The sequence below is a fragment of the Perca flavescens genome, chromosome 3, assembly GCF_004354835.1.
Source record: "Perca flavescens isolate YP-PL-M2 chromosome 3, PFLA_1.0, whole genome shotgun sequence".
Classification (NCBI taxonomy): Eukaryota; Metazoa; Chordata; class Actinopteri; order Perciformes; family Percidae; genus Perca; species Perca flavescens.
The window spans coordinates 42,978,918-43,001,199 of NC_041333.1; the positions used below are offsets into that span (position 1 = coordinate 42,978,918).

The 22,282-nt window shown below is 39.9% G+C and overlaps 1 protein-coding gene across 1 annotated transcript in view; it reads right to left on the bottom strand.

Annotated features, from left to right (window-relative positions):
* Positions 1–401: 401 nt before the first annotated feature.
* Positions 402–22,282, bottom strand: part of LOC114552340 (protein NLRC3-like) — a 211,249-nt gene continuing 189,368 nt past the window's right edge. Inside the window, exons 5-12 of the mRNA XM_028573031.1 lie at positions 16,960–17,059; positions 16,561–16,680; positions 16,193–16,290; positions 13,853–15,626; positions 4,787–4,960; positions 3,581–3,754; positions 1,308–1,354; positions 402–1,184 (exon numbers count right to left, since the gene is read on the bottom strand). Of these exons, the coding sequence (XP_028428832.1) occupies positions 613–1,184; positions 1,308–1,354; positions 3,581–3,754; positions 4,787–4,960; positions 13,853–15,626; positions 16,193–16,290; positions 16,561–16,680; positions 16,960–17,059 (3,059 nt within the window). The 3' untranslated portion in view covers positions 402–612. The remainder of the gene's footprint in view (positions 1,185–1,307; positions 1,355–3,580; positions 3,755–4,786; positions 4,961–13,852; positions 15,627–16,192; positions 16,291–16,560; positions 16,681–16,959; positions 17,060–22,282) is intronic.

The following is a 22,282-nucleotide window of genomic DNA, read 5'->3' on the forward strand; positions in this document are numbered from 1 at the left end:
TGGTGGATATTACAACAGTGTCATATGCATGTATATATTTTATAGTTCTTTTATGTTCACTTTGGTGGTGGCGCAGATCTACTTATCTGTGTACTACTTAGGTCTGTTTGCAATACATATTTTTATACACACTGCATGGTGTGTTGTATATCTGTTTCAGTTATCACTGTTTTGAATGTCATTGATGTTCAGAAACACTTTCTTGGTTAACAAATATGTGTCTTTATTGCCCAATAAAGTAAACACAACAAGCAAAAACATTATATAAAAATACATTATATTAGAGAACCATTTTTACCTATTAGAACCATAACTTACATGTCACACACATAAAAAAGACACTCAAATGTATAAAACTCAAAAATGACACACAAGACCACAAACAAATCACAGTAACTTGATGCTTTTATTGTGAAAAGAGACAGAAGTCAAAACATGAAACAAGTCAACGGCATTTCTACAATTTGATGATCACAGCTTCCATCTTTAAAGAACTGGAAGTGGGAAAAATGTACAATTTTCACGAGGAATCTGAATTATTTTATACAAAGTTCATTCATAAGATTATAACAATAACCTGAAATATTTCTGTAAGTGTGATCCTGTACAGACTCAACAGAAGCAGCAGTGAGAAACAGGAGGAGACTCTCTGTCCTCCACACAACACAGAGACACTGAGGAACCAGGAGAACTGAACCCGAACCCAGGATAAAGAGGTTGAGTGAATGTGGTGTTGAAGGTGTAGAGGTGGATCAGTGAGTCAGAGGAGACTGAGTAGAAGGACAGAGAGCCAGCAGGACAGTCCACATACACTGCTACTCTACCAGAGACAGAGGAGGAGGAGATGAATGTTTCTCTGTTATTGTGACTGACAGAGTAACAACCACCATCAGAGCACTCCAGACTCCAGGACTGATCATTCCGTCCAAACACACAGTCTTTAAAGTTTCCTTTCCTGCTGATTCCTCTGTAACTCACTGATATATAAACATCTCCTCTCGTCTCTACCTCCCAGTAACAGCGACCAGTCAGACCATCTCTACACAGCAGCTGAGGACAGTCAAACCTCTCTGGATGATCAGGATATGGCTGATCCTTCTCCATACGTGTCACCTTCCTGTTTTTGTCAGAGAGTTTGAGTCTTCTCTTCACTGTGTTTGTGTCCAGTGTGAGTTCACAGGAATCTGACGGAGAGAAGGAGACACAACACAGCTGCAGTTATTAACCAATCAGCACTTTGATGATGACATCAGAGGGTTGAATGAGTGATGTCACAGTTTGATGATTGAAATTAAAAACAGACTTACACTTCCTCAGACCTGGTGTCAACCATCTGACTCCAGCAGGCTCCACCCTGAAAGAAGGAGAAGGGGGGGCATTACATCACTCAGAAAGAGAGAGGGAGCGAGAAAGAGAGAGGGATAGAGAGAGAGATGGAGAGAGAGAGGGATAGAGAGAGAGAGGGAGGGATAGAGAGAGAGATGGAGAGAAAGAGAGGAGAGAGAGAGGGAGAGAGAGGGAGAGAGAGAGAGAGAGAGAGAGAGAGGGAGAGAAAGAGACAGAGATAGAGGGAGGGAGAGAGAGAGAGAGAGGAGAGATAGACAGAGGGAGAATGAGAGAGAGAGAGACAGAAAGAGAGAGACACAGAGAGAGAGACAGAGAGAGAGAGACAGAGAAAGAGAGACAGAGAGAGACAGAGGGAGAGACAGAGAGACAGAGAGACAGAGAGTATTTTAAGTCTACTTGTTACTGTAGTTTAAATATTGTATAGTACATGTTGTGTATACCATTGTAATATGTCTGTCTGTCTGTAACTTATGTTGTGTATTGTAATTAACAGGTATGTCTTGAGAATGAGACCCTGTGTCTCAATGAGATTACCTGTATAAATACAGGTTTATAAATGTATAAAAAGAGAGAGACAGAGAGACGGCTGATTGTGAGCATGTATGGAGATGTGAATAACCTGATTTCTCTGTGTGCCATGTAGCCTAAAAATCATATCCTGAATGTGATAAAAAAAACAGGATAATCCTCATAAGTGGAATATTCATGTCCATGTAATGATACAAACAATAACATATCAACATATGATACAAACAACATGATAGATCCGTGGGTTCAGCGATATCAGCGTCCATAGCAACCAGGAGTTTATCGACGGCAGTGGTGGGCCGTGTATTTTACACTTGGGCTTTCAGTACTATCCTACAGCTATTAAATCACCCTTAAATAACCTCACCATGACACTAGGACATTACCGTGTCGAATAACATGATTTAACACAAGGCTCAACATGTAGAGACGCCTAATACACTACTGCAGAGACATGAACACACACTGTTTGAAGCATCAACTTCACGCAGTATGACAGAATGCTGCATCACATATAGGGCTGCACAATTAATCGCAGTTGTATCGAAATCGCAATATTGACTAGTGCAATATCCAAATTGCATCTTTGTTAATGGCAAAATATGTGTCTGTATTCTGCAAAATATGTGTCTGTATTCTGAATGAAGTATTGTCAAGCTGCAGAGACATCCCAGACTACAAATCTTATCCTACAGACTACAGAAAACATCTTTGTTTGGTACAAATCCTTGCAAAAATCACACTATAATCATTGTAATTTCTTTCAATGTTAATAATTTTAAATGATCTTTTCCCACCAATATTGTGCATCATATCTCAATATCAGTCAAAATAATCACTATTAGATATTTTCCTCACATCGTGCAACCCTAATAACATGAAGTAAAATTGAATGGAACTACCAAAGAAACCAAAACAAAACAACCCACAACAACCTCATATTTACTCATACAGTGACCACAAAGCAATCAAAAACACAAATAACACAATCCAGCCAAGCAGCGGGGCCTTAAAACAAAAAAATTATATATAGGCCTTTAATTATAAAAATATAATTTTCAGATTCTGACAATGTTTTGTCCAGCAGAGAAGGCCTTGCTGGCCCTGACGGCCAACATTTGATCTACAAATCCAGTCATAACAATGAATATTCTGAATAATAGTGGATGGATAGGATAATAGTGGTACGCACAGTGCGTACAGGATTACTTCTGCCGGTGCCACTGCCACGCTGTCATTTACAGAGACCCAACAATTCCCCCAAGAGCAAGCATTCGGTGCAACAGTGGACATTTCTCTGTACAGAAACATCAACATTACATCATTGTCACACACACATAATATATTACCGCATAGACTAGGAAAGAGCATTTTGAGGGACTTTTTTCCGGTACTCTCCCAGCACAAGAGGAACTTACAGAAATAATTGGTCCAGTGTCAGTGTACGTCTCTGACCGATCACATGAGCCATGCATTTATGGCAACTGACATTTTAAAATCCAAGCTAACTAGTCTGCAAGTTGAAACTGATTTGATCCCGGGTAAGAGGGAAAAAAAGGATATGGACAGTGCCTTTAATATACAGATATCTGTCCAAACTACATCAATTATTAACAAAAGGGAGTCATCATTTTAGTTCCTGGAGATGTTTATCCTTTAAAACGTCCTACACAAAAATCTCCTTTTTGTTCATTAGTGTTTGTACCTGAGAGTTTCCAGTCTCCAGAGAGGATCCTCCAGTCCCGCTGACAGTAGCTCCACTCCTGAGTCTCCTGGATGGTTGTAGCTCAGGTTCAGCTTTCTCAGATGGGAGGGGTTGGACCTCAGAGCTGAGACCAGAGAAGAACAGCCTTCCTCTGAGATCAGACAGCCTGACAGACTGCAAACACAACACACAGGCAATTAGAATGATTGTTGCCAAGATAACGCAACTTCCTGTTTAGACAGGAAGTTGATGTCACTTTTTTTTATTTTTCTTTGGATGAGTTTTCGTCATGCAAAGATTCAAGAAAATTGAAAAAACAAAACCCGGATGAGCCGTTAATGAGGTATAAACTTTATGTACTTGTAGCGCCCCCTAGTGGCCAATTTCTGTAAAATGTGTGGGGCACCTCCAAAGGGTGATGGCAAACAAGAATCTTAAGTTTTGCATTGATACCAATTATTTTGGTCAAGATATGGCAAAGTTGGTGTTTTCATACTTAGCTACACAAATTTGTTTGTGCGTAATATGTGAACATTTTATCCTATAAATCTAGAGATGCTACCTTCAAAGGTTCGTGCAGATCGGTTGCATGGTCTAGGAGGAGTTTGGCAAAGTAGGTTTTCGATAAATCACGATTTTTCACAAATAAAAGTCTAGGCGAAAAAATGGGCGTGGCCTGTATAAGGAGATAGCTGGATCCAGGGAAGGCGACGATACATGGTTTTAGAATGTGCGATGTACGGCTTGTGAGTTATTGGGCCAAACACGTTTTCTTTTGCAATAGCGTCACCTAGTGGTGCATATGAGTTATTGTTTTGAAACTATGCAGTTTTCACCAGTTGTGACATGTCTGCAAATTATTTTGAGCTTTTGTGCATTCTAATCCACTCAAAAAATGCGAAGAAGGACTCGGAATAATTTGACGAAAAACAATAGGTTCCTTCGCACTTTCCGTGTAAGGCACCGTTGGGGCCTTGCACTTTTGTGCTCGGGCGCTGATAATAATTCCTTCCAATAGGGCCTTCGCCGCTGTCTGCGCTTGGGCACTAATGATGAAACACCTTTATGTAAAGTAACTCTAAGTCTAATAACTACTGCCCAAGTTTATCCTTTCAGCAGACAGAAAGCTACACATCAGCTGTTTTATCAACTAAAGTTAATCAGAGTTTAAATTATCATAAGTTGAATGGGTTAATGATTCCTGACCTGAGAGTCTCCAGTCTGCAGTGTGGACTCTTCAGTCCATCAGAGATCAGTTTCCCTCCTAAATCCTGCAGGTCATTGTTACTCAGTTCCAAGTCTCTCAGACTACAAGACTTGGAGCTGAGAACTGAGGACAGAGCTTCACAGCTTCTCTCTGACAGATTACAGCCACTCAGTCTGGAGAGACAACAGGAAGGAAACAAGTTATTTATATTTAACTCCTGTTTAAAGATATCAGAATAATTAAAGGTACAATATGTAACATTACTGCATTAAAATGTAAAGTAAAAACAAACATACCTATGTTATATATTTTCATGAGTTGTGTTACACTATCCCAAATGTTTCCACCGAATTACAAAACCAGAGAAATCTGTTATTTTGTTTTTGCCACGTGTTTTCCTTTAGTCGCCTGTCAGTGGCGTCATATAACCTTTCACCCTCTAGTTACTTGCGACGACCGTCAAAACACTGGCACCCAAATGATATGTTCAGGAATAACTGTAAATCATACAATGACACAGGAAGCAATACTCATAACTGTAATCTTGCTTTTTTGCCACACGGCATCATTTTGTGATTGATTACATGCCACTTTGCATCACAGTAATACAGCAGAGATCTTATATATTGATACATATTAATATCAATCCAGCTTAATGTTACTACAATGTGTTGGTTGACAAGTACATTACAGGCCAAAAGTTTGGACACACTTTCTCATTCAATGCGTTTCCTTTTTCTTTTCATGACTATTTACATTGTAGATTCTCACTGAAGGCATCAAAACTATGAATGGACACATATGGAATTATGTACTTAACAAAAAAGTGTGAAATAACTGAAAACATGTCTTATATTTTAGATTCTTTAAAGTAGCCACTTTTTGCTTTTTTATTAATAAGGGAACAAATTCCACTAATTAACCCTGACAAGGCACACCTGTGAAGTGAAAACCATTTCAGGTGACTACCTCATGAAGCTCATTGAGAGAACACCAAGGGTTTGCAGAGTTATCAAAAAAGCAAAGGGTGGCTACTTTGAATAATCTAAAATATAAGACATGTTTTCAGTTATTTCACACTTTTTTGTTAAGTACATAATTCCATATGTGTTCATTCATAGTTTTGATGCCTTCAGTGAGAATCTACAATGTAAATAGTCATGAAAATAAAGAAACACATTGAATGAGAAGGTATGTCCAAACTTTTGGCCTGTACTGTAGCTAACGTTAATGCTAATGCTTGGTGGGTAACATTATAGGGTTACAACATCATTCAACACGCTCATTAATTATTATTATTATATTATATATTATAATTATTATTAGTAGCATGATTGTTTTGACCATGGATAAAAGCAACGCTGATAAACTTCAGTCGGGATGACAGCTTACAACAGCCCTGGGACATACAGTTACCGTTAGCCCCCAGTCAGCTAGCAGCCAGCCTCTACCATTACAGCAATCTGTACCTGGCTAGCACTTAACTTCAGTGCTGGGTGCTACCGACGCTAACTGCAGTTTAATGAAGCGTCAGAAAACAGTCTTTACAGTTAACTAAATTAACCCGACAAAAGGTTGGTTAACTCCGAACTGAGAACACGAGAGACGTTAGTATAGCAGTTAATGAGCCTTCATTTATCCCTCAAACATGTCAGCTCATGGGAAAGAGAGAAAGGTCGATACAGAGTGCCGAGTTTTTAACCAAACATGGACTTCTAAGTATTTAATGAAGTCAAAAGGTAAAGCCGTGTGCTTAATTTTCGGAGAACAGATCGCTGAGTTAAAGAATTATAATTTGAATCGCCACTGCAGTAAACATGCAGAGAAATACAACTTGACTGATGCAGAGCGGGCATGGCAACAAGGCATCCAAAGATGCAGAAGTCAAGACCAGCTTTGTGACATCCCATAAAATCGCCAAAATCTGTAAGCCATTTTCTGAAGGGGAGTTTATTAAATGTGTTCTAAGCGATGTCATGCGTTTTTTAGGCTACAACATTTTTTCTTACAGCAAACATCTCCTCACTATCTGCAAGCTGTCTGTCCCCTGAACACACTGTAAAAAAACATCTCCTCACTATCTGCTAGCTGCCTGTGCCCTGAACACACTGTAAAAAACATCTCCTCACTATCTGCTAGCCGCCTGTGCCCTGAACACACTGTAAAAGACATCTACTCACTATCTGCTAGCTGACTGTGCCCTGAAAACACAGTAAAAAACATCTCCTCACTATCTGCTAGCTGCCTGTCCCCTGAACACACTGTAAAAAAGCATTTCCTCACTATCGGCGAGCTGCCTGTCCCCTGAACACACTGTAAAAAAACGTGGTCTCTGTAGACAGCCCAGGCTCCACAAACGGCAACAAAAACAACAATCTGCACCACCAAACATAACATAACAGTCTTCCAGCCAATAATAGACAAGAAGTGAGCGGAAGGGAGGGGACAGGATGAGGAGGAGGGAGGGGCGAGCTAAACTTATTTTGTTTGACAATAGTGTGTTAGTGTTAGTCGTGTGGAACGACAACAGAAGATCTGAAGATAACAAACACGCCGTCCCATCGTCTCCGTGGTGACAGCCACCGTGTGTTTGTTGACGGCGGGAAGCAGCCGACCGGAGGAAGAAATTGGCTCCAATCTTCTGCTGCTGCACAACGGCCATCGGACGTCCTCGCCATCCTGGAGATTTTCCCGGCAATCCCCACCCACATGTTACAACTAACCCCGTCCACCCTGGTGTTGAAAACATCCAAAAGGTGACATTGACATGTGAAATATATTGTGCTAGTGTGGTTTTGGCTGCTGGCTAATGTTAGCTTGCAGTAGAGCCTGCGCGGGACTGTTTTCTATATCCCGCTCGCACCCGCTCGCGCCGAATTTCTGACCATTACCGCCTGTACCTGCAACGTCTTTGTAACACTCCCGCCCACTCCCACAATGTGTATGTCCACTCCCGCCCGCACCCGCAAAACTCTGAGAATTTATGCCCGCACAATACTACAGAAGCATTGATTTTGTGTCCCGTCCCCCATAAGAAAACACGTAATTTCATAGGCTAATAAGGAGAAGATGCAGGGAAAGAAGGCAGGTGTTGCTGCTGTAAGAGGGGGAGGAAGGAGCAGAGGATGTGGACAGAGCCTCCGAGCTCCCCTTCTGGGAGGCTCAGACATGCTGTTGGTGTCTGCTCATATGCAGTAGGCTACATAGTCAGTCAGTATACATGTATATCTATGGTGTCTGCTGTTGTGGGAGGGTTCCAGGCCACATCCCGATCCCACAGTGTTTTTTTTTAGCTGCCCGCTCCCGCCCGCAGCAAAGTTCAAACCGCCAGCTCCAGCGAGATTTGCGTTGGGTTCCGCGGGACCCGGCTGGACCCAATCCCAATGCAGCCCTTGGCTCCTAGATAATGTTAGCTTGCAGCCTCACTAGCTAACTGGTCACCTACCAATACAAATCCAATCAAGAAAAACATTATGTGGGGGAAACTGCAGCTATTTTATTAGAATGACATGAATAAACATTACTCAACGTAACATGAATAACCTTGAATGGTTAAATTCGTCCGTGAACAGATACATTCTAATCGGGGATGGTGTTTAACAATAAAAACTAAAACTCCCATAATTCCACGCAACTTCCCATAGTCCCAAGTGGCAGAAAGTTACATATTGTACGTTTAATGATGAATAAACCACACTAACAGAGCTTTGTTGGAGGGACGGTAATGAAGAAGACAGATAACATTTGTGTTTAAATGTTAAGTCTGGACTTTTGGTGTTAGAGAATATAAAATCCCTTTAAACATTTAAATTCTGGCTATATTTTTATAAATACGTTGCAACATGATAACTTATTGTGACTGAATGAGGAGTAAAAATACATCAGATATCCAAATTCACGTAAGAGTTCTCAATCTCAGCCATAGTTCATACTTCGTGCTTTACGACATATTATAAATAAAAACAAAATGTTTTGAAAACATTCAAAGATTTCCCAATTTTTAAATTTTAAATCCTTACATAAGCAGGGCTTTTTAAATTTAATGAAGCTAAACGTTTAGAGAAATATCATAAGAAGACAAATAATGATTGTGTTTGTATGTAAGTCTGTACTTTTGGTGATAGAGTATATGAAATCCCTTCTCAGCATGTTTAAATAACTGCTGCTCTACTCTTAACAAGTTGGAAACATGATAATTAATCATGACTGAATTAAGCAATATTACACAAGATGGTTTGATTTAACGTCATTATTGCTTCTAGGACCGAGGCCCTGGCTGAAGTAATATGTTAAATCAAACCGTCTCGTGTAATAAAGTGATTATACAACAACGGTTACCAACTAAATAAAAGTTATTATCAAGCTGTATTCATATTGTGGGGCAATTCACTCTCAAAATAAAGAAAAACAACAGAGAGGATTTGTAGTCCCTCCCTCTTAAATGTAAGTCAGCCAGTCATCTTAAGCTATCGTTAGCTTTGTAACGATAAAGATCATGGAATTTTCCAAACAACATAACCGCACACATAAACACCAAACTGCTTGGCTAACTTAATCTGGTTAAAACTATATCTACTTAAAGAAATATATTTTTCATGGATAGATTTAGCTACCATACTTCCGCGAACAGCTGATGTGATCCTAACAGCTGATCTGATCTAATCAGATTGTCTGGACGGATCTACTTGTTGTATAATCAGGAATAAACAAATTCCAATATTGTATGATATTAAAACATTAATTATTTCTGAATCTCAGCCACAGTTCATATGTCATGTTTCATTTTTTAAACAAATGTATTGCTTGAGCTTCGTCCTCACTTGGTTCAATGGAATTTCGTTGTATTCTTTTAAAATTACAGTAAAATGAATCTGAATCATTCTTTTTGAAGTGATTCTAAATGAGAATAAAATACATTGGAAACATACAAATATTTTTCAATACTGTGTTTTCAAAGAATATTGTTCTTGATCTGACCTGAGAGTCACCAGTTTGCAGTGTGGACTCTTCAGTCCAACAGAGATCAGCTTCCCTCCTGAATCCTGCAGGCCATTGTTACTCAGGTCCAGCTCTCTCAGACTAGAGGACTGGGAACTGAGAACTGAGGACAGAGCTTTAAAGCTTCTCTCTGACAGGTTACAGCCACTCAGTCTGGAGAGACAACAGAAGCAAACAAGTTATTATATTTAACTCCTGTTAAAAGATATCAGAATATTTAAGAGGTACAATTTGTAACATTTCTGCATTAAAATGTCTAAAAAAAAACATACCTATATATACACCTATATATATATATATATATATATATATATATATATATATATATATATATATATAGGTATATATAGGTATGTTTTTTTTTTTTTTTTTATATATATATATATATATATATATATATATATATATATATATATATATATATATATATATATATATATATATATATATATATATATATATATATTTATGAGTTGTGTTACACTATCCCAAATGTTTCCACCAAATTACAAACCCAGAGAAATCTGTTATTTTATTTTTGACAATGGACGTTTTCCTTTAGTCTCCGTCAGTGGTATCATATAACCTTTATAACCTTTATATGATATGTTCAGGAGTAATTGCAAATCATACAATGACACTGAAAGAAATACTCATAACTGTAATCTTGCTTTTTTCCCCACACGGCATCATTTTGTGATTATTTACATGCCACTTTGCAACACAGTAGTACAGCAGAGATCTTATATATTGATACATATTAATATGAATCCCTCTTAAAGTTACTACCATGTGCTGGTGCTAGCTAACGTTAATGCTAATGGTTGGTGGGTAACATTATAGGGTTACAACATCGTTCAACACGTTCATTAAGTTATTAGTAGCATCATTGTTTTGACCACGAATAAAAGCAGCGCTGAGCTAACCCATAAAGAAATTCACTAGTAACGTTAACGTTAGGTGTTTAGATAGACGATTAATTTAATCCTAATTTAGTTAGCTAGCACACCCCGGTCGGTCTGCCTCACTAGCCCCGGTGCAGATAGAATTCAGACAAAACGATTGTGTTTATATGTTGAGTCTGGACTTTTGGTTATACAGTATATGAAATCCCTTCTCAGCATGTTTAAATATCTACTGTAAACAAATCAAGTTAGTAACATGATAATTAATCATGACTGAATTAAGCAATATTGGACGACAATTTGATTTAATGTCATTATTGGCACGACAGTGATGCGGCTAGGACCGATGTCCCGAGGTTTGTAAGCTTGACTGAAGTTTCTTCATGGGCAAGTCAACCATCAGGCTGCTTAAGGAATTGGGAGTGCGAGGCCAAACCCTTCGCCAAACCATCAAAGCCCTCTCATGTGCAGCAGAAGAAGCAAGTCGATGGCTATGGGTGAAAAGGGGTGAGTCCACCTGGACCCCTAATAACACCTGCGGCACGTAAGGGTTGAAAGCAGATGGGGGGGCACACCTGGGACACCAGTTGCTGCCAATGAGCCGTCTGGAGGTGTCGTGGGCCTATCATTGAAACACCAGTGAAGAAGGGTGACCACCTGATGAACCCAATGAATCTAAAACCCCCATTCTCATTCCACTCAACCAGCCCTGTCACCACCACAGTGAGGAAACCACTCCGATGGATATATCATCACCACTCATACCTCAGGTATTTAGCAGGTGATTGTTTCACCTAGTCCTAAAAACATAACTGATTGTTCATCAGACGTGACAAAAAAAGCATGCGGGTAGGCCAAGGCAAAAATCTGGAAAAACATTAGCCAACATATTTATAAAGAATCACATTTGAATAGTAATTTCAGCATTAAAATAGAATTGATTTTTTTACTATTCAAATTATATTTGACTTTCGGAATTTGTTCCAACAGCCCTAGTGAGTTATACACTGTATGTGAGCACAATAGATGAACTGACCTCAGAATCTCCAGTCTACAGTTTGGACTATGCAGTCCAGCACACAGACACTCCACTGCTGAACCATTCAGGTCGTTGTAACTCAGATCCAGCTCTCTCAGATGGGAGGGGTTGGACTTCAGAGCTGAGGCCACGACTTCACAGTCAGTCTCAGACAGTGCACAGGTAATAATCCTGTGATAACAGATAATAAACAACATTTAAAGAATAATCACATCTGAAAGTTTTATACTTAAAAAACAGACATCACATTTGATCAAAAACATTCACAAGTGTCTGATGTTAGATTCAGATATGTTGAGGTGAGAGGTCACGGGACCCCTTTCAAAAAACGCCATGCCATACAGACAGAGATCCATTCTGGATTTTTTTTTATTTAAAAATTCAGACTGCAGACTTGCATTCATATCGCCTCTAATTTCCTGGGATTGTAAAGTCTTCTCATTCTGTCCACTGATTCATCACCTCTGTATCCAGATCAGTTTTTCAGGTCGGCAGCTTACGGACTATTAACTTCTGGGTTATTTAGCCTTTTGTTAGAAAATATCACCACAGAGCAGCTTTTAGACATGTTTCTGTTGTTTTCTAGCAGATGGAACAAAGAGGAGGAAACGATCACAAAATACCAGTCAACAGAGCAGAGATATGTTTTCCCCTCCGATTGGACGAGCCTCCGTCTCTATTATTAAAGTATTAATGTTTTAATCAAGAATTTACCCCAAAGCAGTTACATTAAAAGTTAAATACCGTTTTTTTTAACCTTGGTCTTGTATTGAGCGAGATCGCAATGACGGAAGGCGCGAATGAAGCTACAATGTAACCTAATGGGGGAATTTTTAACCTTACTTTTTGTCCAATGAAAGTGATTGCACGTTGTCAAAATCATTTAAATATTGAGCCATTGCACTGAAAATCTTTTAGATAACAGTTGCCTATGATTTCTGTATCCTACTCAGTAACAACAGACTACCTGAACAACTTTTTCTCGACTCGTGTTTCACTCTCCACACCACTGTCTTCAGTCAAAAAGTCAAGACCTTAGATCTATAATGTTGTCAGACACTTTTAGCAACAATCTGAGCCTGTCAGTAGCAAAAAAGAATCACGTTTATTGGACAAAAAGCAAGGATTCACAATTGCCCCATTAGGTTACATTGTAGCTTGGTTCACACCGGCTCGTCACTGTGATATCCCTAAATACTGGACCAAATTCAAAGATGTTTGGTCACATCAGTCTGTTAGACACAAATGCATGGGCAAATGGGGGCAAGGTTGAAAAAAATGTAGATACCCTTTAATGTACTTTTTATTCAATTCAATTCAATTCAATTTTATTTATATTATGAAATCATAACAAGAGTTACGTCAGGACACTTTACAGATAGAGTAGGTTTAGACCACACTCATAATATACAAGGACCCAACAATTCCAGTAATTCCCCCAAGAGCAAGCATTTAGTGCGACAGTGGCGAGGAAAAATTCCTTTTAGGAAGAAGCTAGCATGACATGGTTGATACCAATGGATTCCTTAGGTCCTTAGGTAGTTTCATATATAATACAGACAGAAACCCATTCTGGATTTCATCTATCGATATTGGATCGTTCAAATGACAATGAAAAATCAATTTAAACCAGCCCTGATAGATATTGTATAAAATAAAATGAAAATTAACAGAAACTTCCTTAAAATGAAATAGTTCAGAATCTGCTCATAAATATATGATAAAAATAACTAACTGAAAGTTATTATGAAAAAGATTAAACTTCATGTGATGTTAGTTCAACAAATCACAAATAATAAATGTCTGTTTGTATATAAAATAGACACATTATAGAAACATACTGTTGACTCTGTATACACTGTAAAAACGCTGTCTGTTGTGATTACATAATACTATAATACTTTAGCTACAAACACAGAGATCATCATTGTCTCATTCTCACAGCGTTTGAGACAAAAATTACATTTGCAGACTAACATGTAGAATCATTTACAATAAGCAGGTTTATCTTTTATAGTGTGTAAGTTTTATATTGTTCATGTGTGTAAAGACTGTATGTTTACTCTAATATTGATTGTCTCAGCTTCACACTGATTTAAAATGATAATCACATCTGGACTTACCGAGCCTTACTGCAGTTCCTCACAGCTGTAATCAGTCTCTGTCGTCCCTCCGTTGATGTGTTGTAATTCATCAGGTCCAACTCATCCAGAACCTCCTCTGACATCTGTAGCATGAAGGCCAGAGCTGAGCAGTGGATCTCAGAGAGGAACTCTGATCTGGTCTCTGACTTCAGGAACTCTTGGATCTCCTGATGGACTGAGTGGTCGTTCATCTCCGTCAGACAGTGGAAGATGTTGATGCTTCTGTCAGGAGAGATCTTTTTACTGTTCATCTCCTTCAGGTTGTTGATGGCACTCTGGATGATTTCTGGACTGTTGTCTGTCTGACCCAGCAGGCTTCCTAAGAGTCTCTGGTTGGACTCCAGAGAGAGGCCATGAAGGAAGCGCACAAACAGGTCCAGGTGGCCATTTTTACTTTCAAGGGATTTCTCCATGGCTCTCTTCAGGAAGACATCCAGGGATGAACTAACATAGTGTTTTCCCAGGATGTCCACCAGTACCTGTGTGTTCCTGTTGGTGTAACAGTGGAACAGGTAGACTGCAGCCAGAAACTCCTGAACACTCAGATGAACGAAGCAGTAGACTGTTTTCTGGAAGATCACACTCTCTCTTTTGAAGATCTCTGAACAAACTCCTGAGTACAGCGAGGCCTCTGTGACATCCAGACCACAGCGCTCCAGGTCTTCTTGGTAGAACATGATGTTTCCTTTCTGCAGCTCTTCAAACGCCAGCCTCCCCAGCTTCAGAAGAACTTCCCCATCAGCCTCCGTCAGCTCCTGTGGACTCGTCTCATGTCCCTCAGCATACTTGAGCTTCTTCCTCTTTGTCTGAACCAGCAGGAAGTGTGAGTACATGTCAGTCAGGGTCTTGGGCAGCTCTCCTCTCTGGTCTGTAGTCAACATGTGGTCCAGAACTGTAGCAGTGATCCAGCAGAAGACTGGGATCAGACACATGATGTGGAGGCTCCTGGAGGTCTTGATGTGGGAGATGATTCTGCTTGACAGCTCTTCATCACTGACTCTCTTCCTGAAGTACTCCTCCTTCTGGGCATCAGTGAAGCCTCGTACTTCTGTTACTCTATCAACGCACGCAGGAGGAATCTGATTGGCTGCTGCAGGTCGGGAAGTTATCCAGACGAGAGCCGAGGGAAGCAGCTTCCCCTGGATGAGGTTTGTCAACAGCACGTTGACTGATGACTTCTGTGTGACATCAGAAACAGCCTCATTGTTGTTGAAATCCAGGTAAAGTCTGCTTTCATCCAGGCCATCAAAGATGAAGAGAAGTTTAGAGCCAGCGAGCTGCTCTGCTGGGACCTCCTGTAATGTTGGATGGAAAACACGGAGCAGCTCCAGAAGACTGTACTGCTCATCTCTGATCAAGTTCAGCTCCCTGAAGGAAAGAGGAATCACCAGACTGATATCTTGGTTCTCCAAACCCTCGGCCCAGTCCAGACAGAACTTCTGCACTGAGAAGGTTTTTCCAACACCGGCGACGCCGATCATCATAACGTCTCTGATGTGTTTCTTTTGGTCAGGTGAGGCTTTAAAGATGTCACAGCACTTGATTGGAGAGTCATGGAGGGTCTTCTTCTTGGAAGCTGTCTCAAGCTGCCTCACCTCATGTTGGGTATTAACCTCTTCACTCTGTCCCTCTGTGATGTAGAGGGCAGTGAAGATCCTGTGGAGAAGGGTTCTACTTCCTGTTTCAGCTCCTTCAGTCACACGTTCATATGTCTCCTTCAGCCTGATCTTATGTTTCTGATGACCAACATTCACTAAAAAAAGTACAAAGGTGAGAGACAGAACAAGAAAGAGAAAATTTGATAATCCGATGATTATTTTTATTAACAATATGAAAACAACCCAGTTAAATTTCTGATGGACATAAACTGTAACAATATTAATGTTAGATGTCTTCACTACTGAAGCATAATATACACGGAGAATACATGTTATGCTATAACTTTGTTGAATATTGATATATATGATACATAATCACAAAAACGTGAAGTGTTCAATATTCTGATAAAATACTACACAACGCTTGTTGAGTTAAAAATCAAAAAAAGGAAATGATTTCCAACTTTCTTTTATTAAAGAAATTGAAATGAATATAAAAGACAAAAAAAGACTTCCTTAAATTATCCTTGTAATTAACACAAAATAATCTGAGTGTCTTTCTTCATCTGTGTATTGCATTAGCTAACGCTAATCAATGATAAAAAACGATATGTTGTGCAGCCCTAATCTATGCTGTCTGACTCAACACATGTCTCAGTATTACAACAACCAGTGGTGTGTTCAGACATGAAGACATCAGCAGACAGATGGACAGACTTACTTTGGTCAGAGCTGCTCTGATTGGCTGTCTGCAGTCCAGCTCTGGTTCTGGATCTGGACGGCTGCTCCTCCTCAGAAACATCACTCCTCTTCCTCTCTCTGTGAAAACATTTCATCACTAAAATGATAGAGGCAGTTTTTTTTATTTTGAGAAAATAAATACCACATTTGAGGCACATTTTCAGATTTTAAATAGTTAAAAAAACTCTTTACAGTAACTTCAACATTCGGCTTTAAAAGCCAGAAGAGATCCATCTGAGTTAGAAACAGTATCTGAACTAATAGTTCTGCATCATGAATATTAATCTTTTAGCAGAACATTTAGTCTTCATCTTCATCAGGTCAGCTGACAGTAAAACAGTCTCTTACTTTGTGTCTGAGGGTCCAGGTTCATTACTGAAGAGTAGAGGAGGATCTTTGGACCGGTCACTCTTCATAGACAGACAGCCAGATACTACAGACTCTGCTCTCTGTCTGTTGTCCTCAACTCTGCAAACACCAACAGCTTTTTATTCATATTGCTTCAATCTTTGATACATGCTCTTTTTTTAGCCCTTTATGAAGCTCTAAACACACAACCTGCTGCTACTGTCAATAATTAGGAGGATTTAAAGTGTGTATTAGTCCTCTTAGATTAGAGAGATTTTCTGGGTCACTGACAGCTGTCACAGATACAAAGAGGAAGATGAACAAATGTGTGAATGTGTAACAACAAAAACGTAGCATTGGCAACTGAGTCATAAAATGAGTTAGTATCAGTGGTCTTACTTTGTGTCTGAGGGTCCAGGTTCATTACTGAAGAGTAGAGGAGGATCTTTGGACCGATCACTCTTCATAGACAGACAGCCAGATACTACAGACTCTGCTCCGTACTTTGTGTCTGAGGGTCCAGGTTCATTTTTGAAGGTCAGAGGATAATCTTTGGACTGGTCACTCTTCATAGACAGACAGCTAGATACTACAGACTCTGCTCCGTCTTCCTCTTCCTCCAAATCACTCATCTTCGTATCTGAAGTCAGTCTGAGAGGTCAAACAGGAACACTGACTGTGAGCACACAACATTTATCAAGTTTGTTCAGGAGTCAAAAACAGGAAACAACGATCAGGAAGTAACACACACACAGAGTATACAGTACGATAAAACCAGCCAGCACTCAGTCAGTTGTCAGGGAGGGAATCATGAAATTGAGAATTTAAAAAGCTATAAGACAGATTCCATAAGGCCCTACATGAAGTCAGTGCTGCAAGCTAACAGTAACATAATAAATGTTGGATTAACACTCACCCTGCCTCAGCCTTCAGTGTCGTCATCCTGTTCTCTAGACTCTAAATGGAGTCTCAACTGACTGAACTCGTTCACTTTCAGGGTTTCCTCCCCTTTTCTCATGAGGCTGGGGCTGTGTTACCTTAGCGGTTCACCGCCTCTTTCACTTCCCCTCAGCACTTCCCCTAAGCACATACCCGCAGCCATCTTAAGTGTGGTTCCAATTGTCTGAAAAAAAAGATAAATAGATAGGTAGATACAGACCCTTTCCAAAATAGAATATCATTGAAAAGTTTATTTATTTCCATAATTCCATTCAAAACGTTAAACTTCCATAAATTATAGATTCAGGGCCCACAACTTAAAGTGCCTATATTATGAAAAAATCACTTTTTCTGGGTTTTCGGGTGTTCATTTGTGTCTCTGGTGCTTCCTTATGCATACAAACTTGGAGAAAACTACATGCTACATCTCACTTTAAGTTAAGGGGTCCTTGGTTTAAAAAAAACGTTGACGACCCCTGATGTAAGGGGGAAAAATGCCATTAAGGACAAAAACGTAACCCCAAAAAGAGGGGACAAAACCATATGACTATAATAATGTTATATTAAAATCGTACCTGCAAACTCAGGGCTGAAAAAGGTGACACATCTCTGTGTCTGTGTTTTTCAGACACCGGCAACTATAGTCTGGTGTTAGAATCCTCTCCAGTGAAATACAAACACACTTTTACACCGTTTAGCTCTCAGCATTTTATCATGTTTACTCCAGCTGCTAGCTAACGCTAGGCTAACATTAGCTGCTGCCAACTGTAGTGTTAACTAGCGTCCCATGCCGCGATGTTTCAGTTCCCTCTAACGTCCATTTTCGGAGCATCAGAGAGAAGCGCAGGCATCTAAGTGGCTCCTAAATAAGGCACCGAAATCCGCGTTGCTATTCGGTCCGGTAGATAACGGGCATTAAGGCACCGGTGGCGTATTAGCACTGGGTCTGTGCAGGTTTGATGGATCGCGTACAAACCAATAGGCTGTCGGAATGACTATGTTTATACTTCTCATCCAACCACAATCACATTCACTCTCTCCGGATAGAGCAATTTGGATAGGTTTTTTGTGTGTGTGTTATTGAACGATGAACAAGCTGAACTGAAATATGAGTAACGAGGCTATTTTTAAAATGTAAGGAGTAGAAAGTACAGATAATTCCGTGAAAATGTAAGGAGTAGAAGTAAAAAGTATGCTGTAAAATAATTACTCCAGTAAAGTATAGATACCCAAAATTTCTACTTAAGTAAGGTAACGAAGTATTTGTACTTCGTTACTTGACACCTCTGGAAGAGCGGCATGGCTTGAATTCATTTTTGAAGGCAATGTCCCTGCTACAGTTGGCAAAAAAATGTAGGTTTGTGCTAACCACTTTGAGACGGACTGTTTCTCCAACTTCGGTCAGTACAAGGCAGGATTAGCCAAGAAACTTTTGCTAAAAGAGTGCGCAATTCCAACTTTGTGTGGAATACCTGCAGACGAGGGACATGTAAGTAGTTCTATACAATTTCTTTTATACATTAGGGTGAACTTGTGTGTGTTGTAGCAGTCTTTTGCCATTGAGAACGAGGTAGCTAACCGCTAGCATTAGCTTCTAGTTAGTTTTCAGTCAGCATAGTTTCTCCTGCAAAGCCATTGACCAGCTACGGTAACTTTCGAAAGTTATGCATTTTTAAAATATTCCCATACTGTAATATGTTGCGCACAAATCAAGTCAACAAGTGTGTGTGGTCGTGAGTGGCGGAGTGTGACCAAAAACTCCCGGTAAGTTTAATAGACTATTGGCCCGCTGTAGAGGTTCAGCAGAGGCTGCACACTTTGACAGCGGCGTGTCCGTGGCACACTAGGCCGCCGGATGGTGTTGCTAAGAACTTGGAATGTATAACTATTATCCGACCAGCCCTCTACACTAACTACACAAACTAACCAAGAAGTGTTTTGGCAAACTAACATTGTAGCTAGCTAGTGTTTTGCCACATAGTACAAGGTAACGCTAACCGCTAGCTTTTAGCCATTAGCATGGTGTCCACATACAAACCCGGAGACTCAGTCGGTCAAGCAATACACATCCCCCGCCGTATATAATTTCGGGGATTTGCGCAAATAATGCATTTGTTAATATTTTATAATATTATATTTATAAACAGGAATATGTTAGCGTTGTCTAGGGCAAAACCAGTGTATGGTTTAGACTGCTACATCACAGCACTATTTACACTCGAAGCCAACCATTCTGTCTAATGAGTTTCTTCTCCTGGAGTGTATTTATTAGTGATACTTTTTTGCTTGATGTATCTGTTGGCATAATAAAAAATACATTCTAAAAGATGAAGTTGATGGCATTTCTCTTTTTTATATAGGCCAGTGCATCATTGGAGTTACCAGCCACAAAAGATATCGGCTGCCAGACTGAGCCCCCTCAAATACAAAGTGTTGGCACACAACTCTCTTCTAGGACTCTTTGTTCACATTACAAAAGTGAAGGTTTGTAGTTTTAAAGAAACTATTCCTTTTGATCAAATGTTACAATGAGCTGTTGCAGCCTTTAGTACTTAAATTTCAACATGGCATCATGACTTTGCGTAAATATACACGCCACTTTCATAAAGCCAAATGGCATGTTATTGTACGCATTTTCAGCTATCCACGTGTATGCCTACGCTGTATACAGCTGATGTAAACATACCCACCACGTGGCCTCGCCACGTTGTGTGTTATCGCGAGCATAGCGTACTACTATCGCGAGAACAACGTCACACGCCTGTTAAAAAAATAAATAAAAAAAAAATGGTTGGGTTTAGGAAAAGAACACAGCGAAAGACTTTAGTAACAAAACAGTGACAAAAACATGGAAAATAACATCAAAAACACGCTTAGGAAAACAATAAATGGTTGGGTTTAGGAAAGAAACATTGGGTAAGGCTTATTAAAAAAAAAACTTTAAAAAAAACGCTGAAAAATCACCACACGCGGAACGTGAACCCAGCTCTCCCAGGTGAAAGTCCTGTGTTCCCCCATTCCTTTATACTACTTGCTACGGAGGAAATTAACTCGCAATGTTGGTCAATGGCGGCCGATTTGCGTTGATATACACGCAAAAATGCGATTATGCGTCTTGATAACATGCAAAAACAGAATAAAAATTGGCGTGACATAGATACACCAATTCATGAGATCAGTCTGTGAATTTATACTATGGCAGTGCTGTCATGTTTTACTCCTAAGAATGCCTTTTAATTATAGGAAATATATTTTTGTTACAGCTGTCCAGGCTACTGTGTCCTGCAAGGATTTTGGCACATCCACTGATCCCTTCATAGCCCCACTCCCTTATCTAAGCTCAACACCCATAAAGCAACCGTCTAAGAGACCTCGCCTGGAGGAGGAGGACCCTTTCAAGGCGAGCTCAATTATCACTTCTCAAGGGACGGACATAACCTATGACCCTGCAGACTCAGTCTCAACTTTGACAGAGTCAACAGTCATGTCATGAGTTACAGAAATGTCTTTGTCTAAATGTATATTATCAGTTATCAGTTTGTTTGCTGAAACGGATATTGTGTATTTCAGCAGTCCTGCTATATTTTGCTTTTGTGAAATTGTTCAGTTATTGCTGAAACAGTTTTCCCCCCCCCCCTCCCTCCCCCAGAGATGCTGCATTCACTTCCACACAGGCGATTAGAAAATACATAGTGTATGAGACCTGTCTGATGGAGCAGTTTGAGACCAAAAGGCTGGGGACATTTTTATCAGTGGAACAGCTTTGCAAGTACTGTGAGTATTCCCGAAGTTGGAAAAGCCAGCCTCTTCTGGATAATACACCAGCTGGGAACGTACAGCTTTCTGCTGCAGTGTACATCAGTGGAGCCTCGTTCTTCACTTTAAAGGGTAAATGAAGAATGAGTAAATAATAACTTGCTGCATTATTGTATCTGGCATATGTTTCATGTTGTAAAAAAACTGTTGTCGTGTTTGTCTACCATCAGTTGTTCAAGGCAATGCGTCTGCAGATATTTCTGTAGGACACGTTCCGTCGGCATGCCAGAATGTTTGTGGAACCAGCTATAGTCCACACCTGGAGGAAGTCCCAGGAGGTGATGCTGCAGCAGCTCAGCCAAGTTAAATTCATACTCGGTGGCGACATGAGGGCTGACTCTCCAGGTATATTTTTGGAAATGATAAGACTAGGATATGTTTGATTGTAAATTAATAGACTATTATAAACACATACCACACACTTCAATACAAGATTGTGACAATGTTTTCACAGGCCACTTTGCAAAATATGGTAGCTATACCATGATGCACCTCAACACCAACACTGCTGTCGATCTCCAGTTGGTTCAGGTGGGCAGGACAAATGAAATTTTACTGTTTTCTTTTTCTTGTTATATATTTTTCCAATGCCACACATTTTAAATATGGATCCATACTTATGCTTTTTTGGACATAGCAATGAGGTTGGTGGGAGCTCATACATGGAGAAAGAGGGCCTGAAGAGGAGCCTGTCATTGTTGGGTGTAACCATCGATTGCATCGTCACCGACCGCCACCCACAAATTCCGAAATTCCTGAGAGAGTAAAACATCACACAATTCTACGATGTCTGGCACATGGAGAAAGGTATATTACCTTTTGTTGCAAGTGAGGGGAAATTGCATAAATATTTGCTGAATGCATTGGTGGGCTTTTTTTACATACTGAAAGCACCTTGTAGGCCTATACCTGGCAAGTCTACACATAATGCTTCATGACAACACATTAATTTTGGGCTAACTTTTGA